Source organism: Triturus cristatus, chromosome 9 (genome assembly GCF_964204655.1).
Source record: "Triturus cristatus chromosome 9, aTriCri1.1, whole genome shotgun sequence".
Classification (NCBI taxonomy): domain Eukaryota; kingdom Metazoa; phylum Chordata; class Amphibia; order Caudata; family Salamandridae; genus Triturus; species Triturus cristatus.
Window position 1 is genome coordinate 1,274,528,470 of NC_140592.1, and position 12,530 is coordinate 1,274,540,999.

General features: G+C 48.7%; 1 protein-coding gene across 9 annotated transcripts in view; it reads right to left on the reverse strand.

The window, feature by feature from the left end:
- The window catches only part of RALGAPA1 (Ral GTPase activating protein catalytic subunit alpha 1), a 717,351-nt gene that overhangs the window by 309,096 nt on the left and 395,725 nt on the right, over positions 1-12,530 (reverse strand). For all 9 annotated transcript variants that reach the window (XM_085627452.1, XM_085627453.1, XM_085627449.1 and 6 more), the window contains one exon: positions 9,500-9,625. In XM_085627452.1, the coding sequence (XP_085483578.1) occupies positions 9,500-9,625 (126 nt within the window). The remainder of the gene's footprint in view (positions 1-9,499; positions 9,626-12,530) is intronic.

Genomic DNA, 12,530 nt, shown 5'->3' on the forward strand with positions numbered 1-12,530 from the left:
TGAAGAGCTCTTTCAGCTACCGAGTCCGGATTTGGGAAGAACACTGGTAGCGCGACTGATTGGTTAAGATGGAACGGAGATATGACTTTTGGAAGGAATTTGGGATTTGTTCTAAGAACCACTTTGTTGTGGTGTAATTGTAAGAATGGTTCTTGCATGGTTAAAGCCTGGATTTCACTTGCCCTTCTGAGGGATGTGATAGCGATGAGGAAAGCCACTTTCCATGTGAGGAATTGTAGTTCGCATTTATGCAGAGGTTCAAATGGGGGTCCCATGAGCCTTGTAAGAACGATGTTTAGATTCCACACTGGAGGGTGGTAATCTGGGAGTTTTAAGGCCTTCCATGAAGGCTTTGATCGCTGGTACTCTAAACAGTGACAAATGTTGTCGATTTTGTAAGTAGGCTGCTAATGCTGCTAGGTGGAGACATATGGATGAGTATGCCAAATTACATCTTTGCAAGTGCAGTAAGTAGCAAATGATGTCCTGGATGGATGCATCCAGTGGGTTTATATGATTGTTAGTACAGTAAATGGCAAATCTTTTCCATTTTGCAGCATAGCAGGCTCTAGTGGTGGGTCGTCTGGCCTCTTTAATAATATTCATGCAGTCTGGTGGCAGGTTGAGGTAACCGAACTCTAGGACTTCAGGAGCCAGATCGCTAGATTCAGTTGACCTGGATCTGGGTGTCTGATTTCTCCATGGTTCTGGGTTAATAAGGACGGGGAGAGACGCAGTTTTTGGTGTGGAACTAGCGAGAGTTCCAGCAGTGTTGTGAACCAGGGCTTCTAACAGTTTGGATTCTTTGTTGAGGGTGGTGTATCTCCTGTGGTTTGTGAATTGGCTCGTTTCCTTGCGTTGGAAACGACCAAAGAATCCAGAGGGAGCTGTCCTTTGATGTAACAAGGATCTTCTGGGGCAGGTCTATATTTTTTTTCGATTCTTGGGTTAAGCACCCTGGTACGGACGGGGTCTTTAAATACCCATGTGGCGTGTTGTATGACCCCTTTAATCATAGGTAAAATCTGGACAGACTTTTGTGACTGTTCGAAAGTGTCTAGTAGGAAGTCTTCCTCGGGTGTGTCAGAGTGCATGGCGACGCCATGGTAAAGTGCTGCCCTATTTAATAATTGTCCAAACCCCAGGTGGTCATCTGGAGGTGACGGTTTTGAGGGATATGGCTGAGGGTCAGGTATATCTGGTAGAGGGTATGCCCAATCATCCAATGGTGCAGTGTCTGGGTCCGTGAAAGGATCATTAGGATCACCCCCTATCCCTAAGACTTCATCATCATCATCCTGTGGAGGTGGTGTATGTGATGGAGAGGGGAGAGGTAAGGGTGGTGTAGGCAGAGGGGGTGGGGTAGAAGGTCGTATAGGAGAGGAAGGAATAATAGGTGATGTTGTAGAGTCCTTTTTGTTGATAGAAACTGGGGCAGGTGTGTCCAGTTTTCGTTTCTTACATGGCACCGCGGTGACCTGTCCAGTTTTTGGATTAATATATATCTTTTTGTGCAATGGATCTGGATGGAAAAGTTCTTGTTCTTGGGGAACAGTCTTTGGCGCCGTTTTTTTCGGTTACGAACGAGGTTTTGGTTGATCGGTGGAGTTTTTGGCTTTAGGAGGTGTGTTAGAGTCCTTAGCCGGTGGTTTCGGTGTCGACGTTGAGTCCTTTGGCTTGGGAACTTTCGGTGCCGGTTTATCTATGGGCCTCGATGTTTTCGGTGCCGAAGGCGCCGGAGCCGGTTTCGGTGCCGAGAGGTCATGTGTCTTCGGTGCCGAAGGTGCCGGTGGAACAATGAAATGCGGATTGCTCGGGCCTATGTTTCTTCGGAGCCGAGCCCGGAGGTGGGACTTCTGAAGGATGTTTTCGGTCTCGACTGAGGCCAGCAGGCGAAGTCTTGACCAATGCCTTAGGTTTTGGAGGGGTTGGGGCAGTGGCAGTAGTACTCACGCGTTGCCCAGGAGTAATGGGGTCGTCAGAGTCGTCTGCCTCGGAGATGATTTTGAGATCCTCTGTATCTTCTTCCGGGACATCAGGACCCTCGTCAAAGATGTTTTCTGGTTCCGGAGCTGGTCTCTGTTGCATGATGTGGCGTCGAGCCCTTCGATCTCGAATGGTCTTTTTGGATCGAAATGCTGCACAGGCTGGACAGCTGGACTCGTCGTGTTCCGGTGATAGGCACAGGTTACGGACCTTGTGGTGGTCACTGTGCGGAAATTTTGCTCCACACTGGGGGCATTTTTTGAACGGCATCCTTTCCATGAGCCGTAGGCCTTACGGCGTGGATAGGTCGAGCAGCCCGCGTCGACGTCCGGAATCGAGTAGATGAAATCGATGTCGAATGGAGGTGCTTCGGTATCGTTGTAGTTAGTTTTTGCGCTTCGAAAAGCTTGTAAATAGAGGTTTCCAGCCGGAGCGGAAAAGTTACATCCGAACCCAGTGGCGGAAAAAAACAATCTGAGGATGGAGTTGATGCCCATGCGCACTGTAGTCCAAGGGAGGAGTCACCTATCTCGTGACCAAAGACTTCTTCCGAAGAAAACAACAACCTGCAGGCATCCGAGCCCAACACCAGATGGCGATCTAACATCCTAAGTGTGTGATCTGCAGCTCATATGCCTCGAACACTAGGTTTCAGACCCAATGAGAAGGAAGATTCCTAAAGAAAGAAATGAAGAAGAATACCAAACCTTACCATCCCACTTTTAAAGAGCAGCTTTCAGAAGGTGCTTTCAGCACCGCCACTGTGGCTGATGAGAAATGCTGAAAGGACACACTCCTCCATTTCTTCCCCCCTGGATTTAGATCATCTCTCAAATAGTTAAGTGATATGCTGAGTAGTAACTTGTGGGATACAGTGGCACCTTAAAGGGGGATTCTGGCTCCAAGGGAGAGTCCCTGGGTTTCATTCTGACCTCTTTGCATCTGTAAGAAAGCAATGGCAAAGCCAATAGATGTTGGCAACCTGAGAGCTATTGGCGTTGTCAATGTCAGTCATTTAGCCATGCTGAATAGCAGCACTCGCGAGGACTGCTCAAACAAAGGAATGAGACGGGGCGGGTGGGAGGGGAAAGAAGAAACAGAAAACACAAGCACTAACGAGGAGTGCTCAAACAAAGGAATGAGACGGGGCGGGTGGGAGGGGGAAGAGGAAACAGAAAACATGAGCACTCGCGAGGACTGCTCGAACAAAGGAATGAGACGGGCGGGTGGGAGGGGAAAGAAGAAACAGAAAACACAAGTACTCGCAAGGAGTGCTCAAACAAAGGAATGAGATGGGGGATCGGAGAGGGAAAGAGGAAACAGAAAACACGAGCACTCGCGAGGAGTGCTCAAACAAAGGAATCAGATGGGGGATCGGAGGGGGGAAGAGGAAATAGAAAACACAAGCACTCGCGAGGACTGCTCGAACAAAGGAATGAGACGGGGTGGGTGAGGTGTTGAAAGAGGTAATAGAAAACACGAGCACTCACGAGGACTGATCAAACAAAGGAATGAGACGGGCGGGTGGGAGGGGAAAGAAGAAACAGAAAACACAAGTACTCGCAAGGAGTGCTCAAACAAAGGAATGAGACGGGGTGGGTGAGGTGTTGAAAGAGGTAATAGAAAACACGAGCACTCACGAGGACTGATCAAACAAAGGAATGAGACGGGCGGGTGGGAGGGGAAAGAAGAAACAGAAAACACAAGTACTCGCAAGGAGTGCTCAAACAAAGGAATGAGATGGGGGATCGGAGAGGGAAAGAGGAAACAGAAAACACGAGCACTCGCGAGGAGTGCTCAAACAAAGGAATCAGATGGGGGATCGGAGAGGGGGAGAGGAAATAGAAAACACGAGCACTCGCGAGGACTGCTCGAACAAAGGAATGAGATGGGGTGGAGGGGGAAAGAGGAAACAGAAAACATGAGCACTCGCGAGGAGTGCTCAACAAAGAAATGAGACGGGCATGTGGGGGATGGAAAGAGGCTACAGATAATACGAGCACTCGCAAGGACTGCTCAAACAAAGGAGTGAGACGGGGTGGGTGGGAGGGGAAAAGAAGAAACAGAAAACACAGAGGACTGCTCAAACAAAGGAATTAGATGGGGTGGGTGGGAGGGGGAAAGAGGAAACCGAAAACACGAGCACTCGCGAAGAGTGCTCAAACAAGGGAATGAGACGGGGCAGGTGGGAGGGGGAAAGAGGGAACAAAAAACACAAGCACTCGCGAGGACTGCTCTAACAAAGGAATGAGATGGGGCATGTGGGAGGGGGAAAGAGGAAACAGAAATCACGAGCACTCGCGAGGAGTGCTCAAACAAAGGAAAGAGACGGGGCGGGTGAGATGTTGAAAGAGGTAATAGAAAACACGAGAACAAGCGAGGAGTGCTCAAATATAAAGAAATGAGATTGGGCAGGTTAGATGGGAGATGCATTTTTTCTCAATGCACAATGTGACCAAGCACCGGGTCCTTTAAAATTTCAGAAGCGGACTTAATCATTCCCTTGAATGTGGGGAGATAATTGCCATGGCTGTTTTGCATTCTCAGTCCGGCCCCAGCCGCTGAGGATCAAAGCCCCTGAAAAGGCCTTTTTTCAGCTCGGAGGTCTTGATTTGGTGTCAACCAGCGCCCGGAGAGAGTGGCAGTAGCTTCAGTACCCGGCTCAACATCCGTCCACAGAGTGACAGTCCTCAGCTCCGCTGTGTGTCGCGGGGCCATCTACGCGCGAGACCCCATTAAGAGTACAGTAAGGGGAAAAGACTCACTGTACAGGGTCCTTTATGTCTCCCCAGCCCGAAAAACGTCGGCATTACTGGAGGGTCCTGCCGGAGGAAGAAACCGAATATCTGGAACCCGGCCCCTTTAACTGGAACCAGGAAGCGGGAAAGGAAGTACGTCAGGACGACGTCACCGAGAGCCAACGATTAGAGGGAGACTCCGAGGAGGAAGAGGCGGATCCCGGAAGCTTCGGAGCGAGTCGGAGTTGGAGCACAGAGGAGCCGAAGACAGCACGAGACCTGAAGGAGAGGAGCCGAGCCTAGTTACCCTCTTTCTGCGCAGAAGTGGTACCGCCGAGAGTGCCAGGAGGCCTCCAGGAAGGTGCTGTGCCGGGCCACGCTCCAGGAGGAGCGTGGCTGTACAAGGTACGGGAGCGTGTTGCGGGGTGGGTGGTGAGAAAGCCTGCTCAATAGTGCTCTTCCTGAGTTCCCACAAACACCCCGGACTCCCTGCACATTCGCCGCCCTTAGGAGTGCGTGTGGCTCTGCACTGGTGCTCCCTCACTCCCTTCCCTGATTTATGCACAGTAAGACAGCGTCTCACCGGCGCCCTATTCTTTCTTTTGTCTCCCTTAACAATCTGCTTCGAGCGAGGCTTCCCAAGACACAGGACGTCCTGAAAACCTGTTTCCCCGGTACAGACGCTACCAGCCCAGGAGTCAACGAACTCACCTCCCATGAACACTAAAGATAGAGCGGTGAAAGAAGAAGTGTTCCGTACTGATTTAATGTGACAATGCAATTAGCGCTTCCAATTAATTGCAATAAAGGAATTTCCTCATAGAACCGTCTGTCCCCTCCTCTATGTATGCCCGCGATTACACTGTGTCAGAGGTTTTAGGGCATTGACAGATCTCACATGAGGCAGTCTCAAGCGTGGACTGGAGTTAACTGAAGCGGATGGAACTTCCTCGGAGGCCTCTTCGTTTTCCGAGAGCTTCTACTTGCAAACGCAGGGCTGGGCTGGTGAGCCAAAAGTCAAGAGACTTACTGAACGCTTCCTTCTATTTTTTAGCTCTGAGGGGGATCAGCCTCGCTATAATGTCTGGCATTTCTGAAGAAGGTAGCGCCATCCAGCGGTGGGCCCACAGTCTTTTTGCCGCTGGTGACAAGTCTTCTTGCTGTGGAACGGAGGGCACCCGTCGCTGCAGTCCAGCGAGAGGCAAATAGGATAGGCAGCGTGGAGAACGGCCTAGGGGGATTTAGAGTGATATTGGGGGCATCCTTTGAAAAGTGTCCGTGCCAGTTCCTCGTGTGTGTCGGTATTCTCCAAAGGGTAGCCTGGAGCACGCAGTGGCCCGAAGGGCCCAGTTGTGCGACAACGATGCACTGGAAGAATGGAATCAGATCCGTTACCAGAAAACACATGAAAGAAGTCTGGGTGGCAGGCAACGGACTCCAAGGCCACGACTGGAACCAACAAATGTGCTGAGGCTGGGAACCCACTGGAGCATGTCCGAACCCCCAATTACAGAGAAAAACAATCTAAGGGGGAACTGTGACTGCCTCATCCAGCGCGAAATCACTGCCAGGAAAATCTAGGGCCGGTGGCCTGGAGGCTCTGCCGACAGGAGCCAGCCTCCGCTCCTGCCCGTCTCCTCGCTCCAGGGGGTGCTCCGTTGCTGGTCATGCTCAGGGGGTGACCCTGGGGACTACGCGTACCACAAACCAGGGCAGGCCTCTCAATCATCCACACCTGCATTATCAATTGCAGCCAGAGCCCGCTGCGTGGGAAAGGCCTCAGGTCCCCCTTCTCCCGGTTTAAGCGTGGAATCCTTAAAGGTACTGTCTCGACCTTAATAAAGACTAACTCTGCTGTTTTTCATAAAGATATACTTATATCTGCTACAGGAGCAGTGCTTTTCCATGTTCTTAGTACAAGACCATATTTTTTCTCCTCAACTGCTGATATAATGTATTTATATTAACCGCGGTGGATTAGAAGGTTATAAGACTGCTATTATAGGGAAGTGTAAGGCTGCGGATCAAGCTCAAAGAAAAGCTAAGTAGCCCAAAGAAATCAGGGACTAAAGACACAAGCACCTTAGAAGGAATGAATCATCCAATTGAGACAGTTGAACTTCTCATTTGCCCCGACCGCTCCAATTGAGCGAGCCCCCGAAAACAAGGAAGCAAAAGTGTGTCCCCAGAAATGTCTAGAGCCTGCAGCAATCTCAACAAGCATTTGCAATGCAATAGGTCTCACATTTTTTAAACTTTGACCAATTAGCATTGTAAATGACAATGCCTTCTATTTATGTTCATTTTGTACTTCTTGTCACTGCTTGCAGGTTTTCAAAACGCATAAATAAAAAGCATTGTCATTTACAATGCCAGTAGCTAAAGATTTCACAAATGCGTGACCTATTGCATTGCAAATGCTTGTTAGAAGACTTTTGGTCTTTTTTGCTATTTATTCATTGCACAGATTGAAATTGTCTCAAGCAATTTTCCATCTTTCATTCGATAAACTGCTTTTTCACCATTTTTTACCTTCCGATTTGTTTGGCCACAAGCAAGTGCAAATTCTGTTCGTTCCATTGGTAGTAGACAGCCAGCAAAAATGTTCTTTCAATTTTACTGTAAGCGATCAAGCATGCAAACCCCAGCCAGTATTTCAATTTCTGGATTCTGGAGAAGGGTTTGCCACGAAACATGGTCCGGCCATGCGAAGCGTCCTACGCCCTTGGCCCTCATTCACTCTGTACAGCAGTTTGCACACAGAGAATTACGATCCCTTTAATTACGGGTTGTTTTGTATTTCCAGTGATTGCATATTGTTTAAACTAATACATTTTAATGTCAATGCATTGTCATCCTTACATAGTTGTTTTTTTTTTTTTAATCATACACGTTCGATAGGCCTGAAATAAAATGTTTTTTGTTTGCTGAAAAGGTGAACTAAATTAAGAGGTACGTTACAATGCAGATCTTCCGGCAGCAGATCTAAAATATTTAAAAGAACACGTCACTAATACTGGCACATTTTTCCTTTATTGTTACAAACAGTAAATGTTCAACAGCTGGACACATCTTGAGGATTCCGACTTAAACCTCTAAAAGAGGGCTAAATTCAAGTTTATCCCACGTATGCTATCCCACAGGGCTTACTGGCCCCACATAGACTGAGCAGAATGTTTCCAGAAGCGGAGGATGCTTGCCCCAGATGCCGCATACAACCAGCGGAGTTACTACTCATGATATGGGCATGTGCCAAGCTGGCACCATTCTGGGAAACGGTCCACAAAATCCTTACTGAAGTGACAGCAGGCTTATGCAATGACACAGCAGAATTCATGATATTAGGGCTTTGTAAAATACGTAAACCTCAGAAGACGCAGTATAGATTAGCTAACCTGCTAGTTATACTGGCGAAACGATCAATCGCCAGGAGATGGAAACATGGCACAATGAAGTGGTGAGAGGGGGAGGGGTGAAAGTATGGCGGTACGTGGAGAAGAAAATATCACTGGAGTTGGAGACGCCGGTGGAACAATGTGTGTCTGCTGAACCCTCATTACACTGAATAACTAACAATGGCCTCCCAATGATGCATGATATAAGAACACTGAAGAGACAGAGACCGCAGATATCCCGTGTGATGATAGCACACACGAGCATCATGTGTGATCAAACCAGGCTGCTCTACTTTGAGTCTCGGCGGACATGTATGGAAATAGGATACTTGTTGCGAGGCTGGACAGGGGTGATTCTTGGAAGTTAGTAAAAGTTTAGGAGGACGTGTACAGTGCTTAGCACGCTTGAACATTTTGTATAAGTCATCTTCAAAGCCATATCTTTGCTAAGATATTATTGCATTGATCGGATACTCGGTCCTTGCAATATCTTACACTGTACTTTTTTTGTCTTAAACCAATAAAATATGTTTTTAAAAAAACAAACTCTAAAACGGAGGGCTTCTTGCTTTTCACATCGGTGTAACTTAAATAAATAAAGCAGCGCGGCCGCTAAAGTGAAAGCGGACCACGTTGCAAGTTACAAAACAAGCAACACAAAGGGCACGGAGGGCGGGGGCGCAATGTTAGTCGCATCCAAGGAGATATCCCTCATTCACACAGAGCCTGCTTCCCACGGCGTCTGTGCAAGGGGTCAGGGGGCATATTTAGCATGTGAAACAGGCTCAAAGTAACGAAATATTTTTTAAATTAATTAACGCAATATAAATTAAAAAAAATACCTGCTATGCATGCAAAATTGTTCAGGCTTTCTAGGTAAATGTCGTGAGCGCCCCTCGGGGAGGCTCGCCGATCATCCTTTTCCTCCAGATGTTGGCAGCTGCAGGAGCGCGGCTGAAGCCGGAGGAGAGGCAGCGCCGTGTGCGCTACGGAGCGTGAGGACTGCCCCAATAGGGTAAAAAAACGATGCAAACACCAGGAACTTTGGGGGCACAAATGGCTGCCAAGGTGGCCACAGCCAAGCAGGGGACCTTTGTGCCAACATACCCCATATTAAATACAAGATAGGCTGTGCACTGCATGCCAGGCGCTTATCCGCCGTCTTAGTGCACGATGATGACTCGTATGCAATGGCGTAAACTTCGCGGCTCTTCAGGATGGTTCATGTTAAACAATGCCCCTGTATGCGGACATGAAGACATGCGCATTTACAGGGACACCAGAGGAAGGGGCGTTCCATGCAGATGGTGACCAGTTGAGAGGCATCAGCTGTTCTGATTGACATGGAGCCCAGCACTTAAGACAGTCGCCATCACTCACCTTGACGTCACTGAACTGAGACACGACAATCTCCGACACATTGGGGTGGAGCGATGGAAGCGCTCTGTACAGGTTAGGGAAGCAAACCAGGGATCCAAGAAGAACCTGAGCTTCCACGCGTGGGGCCTGCATAAAAAACACAGAGTGGAGAAACATCATTAGATCACAGCGTGACCCTGGCAGAAAGGGTCACTGGGAGAACAGACACATGCTCAAATGCACTGCAGCATGGATGAAACCCTCACACCATTCACCTCACTCACTCAAAGGTGCTTGAGCACATCCGTCTTAAAACCTCCCCGCTTCTCGAATGGACACGGGCCCTTCTTTCCGCTCGATGCTCTTATTTCACTGCAGATTCCTCACCTTCAGAAAACCTAGAAGTCTCTCCCTTTGAAAGTCGGACGCTCAAGCAGGAGGTTCTTGGCATCTGGGAAGGGTCTGGATCCACCTGAAATTTTGAGTTGTTAGCTAGGTGGCAAGGGGTGGGGTAGGGGGGGGAGTAGGAATGGCTTTATGGTAATATAAGCAGCCTTCTATTGTGACCTGGCTTCAAGAAGGAGCCAGGATACAGTTATCAGCATAGGTGTGATATGGTGTCTTCATGTGGCCCCGTAGATGAAGCACGTGGCGGAACGAAGGATCGATTTTAAAGGAGAAGGGTGGATTCTGGGGAGGCCTGCAAGGAGTCAATTACAACTGGCAAGTCTGGAGAGTACCAAGGGTTGAACCGTGTATTTCAGGTCCTGTTCAGATACCTATGAGAAAGCGTACTTGGTAGCGTGCGTTCTTGGCCATGGTGTTGATTTGGGACTGGAGGTTAAGTCTCTTGTCCAGGATGACTCCTACGGCAGGTTTGCAGTTAAGAATGTACAGATTATCCATCCAGATTTGAAGAAAAGAGGGGAGTTTGAGTTTGAGATAAGATGGAATTCCAGATTTAGGTGGTGAGATGCCATACATTCTTGGATGGAGCCGAGTCTGGTGGCTCAGAGTAAAATGTCATGTGCGGAGGACAACTTGAGGTAGAGTTGCGTGCCGTCAGCAGAGGTGATAACGGATAACAGATGTCTCTAGTAGTTCTATTAGAGGTTCCATGGAGAGACTGAATAGGGCTGGAGCAAAGATAGAGCCTTGGGGGACACTATGATCAACAGTTGAGAGAGAGTTTTCAATTTTGATCGTCTGAGATCTACCCAGGAGGTATGATTCAAACCATTTCAGAACTACACCTTCAAAACCCATTTGATGTTTTAGTGTGTTCAGAAGTGTGTAATGGTTTATGTTATGTTATTGAGTATTTATAGCGCGCACGGATACTCTAGAGTGTCCCGGCGCGTGAGCCAATAATAGGGAGACAGAAGGATGTGTAACACGGCAGAAAGTTAATTAAAAAGCAAGGTTTTTAGCTGCTTTTTAAAGAGCCGGAGATCTCGAGTGCTGCGCAATTCATAGGGAAGGGCATTGCAGGCTTTAGCCGTCCTATAAGAGAGGGAGCTACCCACCGATCTGGCAAGGCGGTAGCGAGGAATAGAGGCGAGGCATTGTCCTGCGGAGCGAAGATGTCGGAGAGGCACATGGAACTCACAGCGTCTCCTGAGGTAGGGGGGCCCAGATTTATATAAGGCCCCATGGGCAAGACTGAGCGCCTTGAATAGGACACGCTGTCCCACTGGGAGCCAATGCAAAGCCCGGAGATGTTGTCTTGTACTGGCTCTGCCCGGAACGCCCAGCAGCACTCTTGCTGCTGCATTCTGGATAGTCTGCAGCTTTTTTAGCCGATAGCCAGGGAGGCCAATGTATAAAGCGTTGGTGTAATCTAAACGCGACAGGATGAGAGCGCGAGTCACCATTTAGGCAACAGTGGCAGGAGTTTTCGAAGTAATTTCAGTGTGCCGAATCACACACCGGCCAATTTATTTATCTGTGGTAGGAATCGGAGGTCCTCGCTGAACCAGACCCCCAGATCCTTCACTGGGCTCCCTGTTGATTTAGGCATGGGGAACCCCGTGGGCCAGTGGTTATCTCTGAAGTGCGGAGGGAAAGACCCAGAGGAGGACCTCAGACTTTTCCTCATTGCATTTAAGCTGAGCTCCTGCCAGCCATTTAAAAACTGCTGCCAGACCGTTACTGGCTAATGCAGGGGACGGGTTGTTTTCCTTCCACGTGAAGAGGAGCTGGGTATCGTCTGCATATGCTATAATCTTTGCACCCAGCTCCTCTGCCAGATAGATCAGAGGCGTAACGTATATATTAAAGAGAAGGGGGCTGAGAGTTGAGCCCTGGGGGACTCCCGTGATCACCTTTCTTGATGCGGAGGAGAACGGAGGCAGCCAAACCTGCCGCGTCCTATTCTCTAGGAAGGATTCAATCCAATCCCATACCAAGCCGGAGATTCCAATATCGGAGAGATGGACCAGAAGTTTACGATGCGGTACTATACGGTACTGTGGTTTACAGTGTCAAAGGATAAAGAGGTCAAGCAGGGTCAAGCGGCAGGAGTTACCAGAGTCAAGTACTCAGAGCATCGTCGATAACGGGTAGCAGTGCTGTTTTGGTGCTGCAGCCTTGATTGAAGCAAGATTACAATTCATCAAGAAGGTTTTTGTCCTTGGGGTGTTGGGTGAGTTGCCCTTCTACACACCTTGCAGTGAACTTAACAAGGAAAGTGAGGTTGGGGATAGGGCGGGAGTTATTGAGGTTGCCCACCTCAGCGGATGGTTTCTTTAGTGGTAGGGTCGCCAGACCTATTTTGAGGACATCAGGAAAGGAACCTTGGCTCAGAAGCTGGCTTTCTATATAGTGAACTAAAATGAAGTGCACTGTGCAGAGAGTCCAGTGGATCCCCAGATGGTTCACAGAGGTAAAAGCAGATCATTCTAATGCTCTTTTTGAGGTAGTGTGGGCGAGCAGTTAGTCTGATCAGTGAGTAGTGCTAAGCATTTGTTGTACTCACAGTACACCCTGAATATGTCCTCCAACAGCCAGATACCAGGGTGCATTTATGTCCATAGAAAAACTATTCAAAATT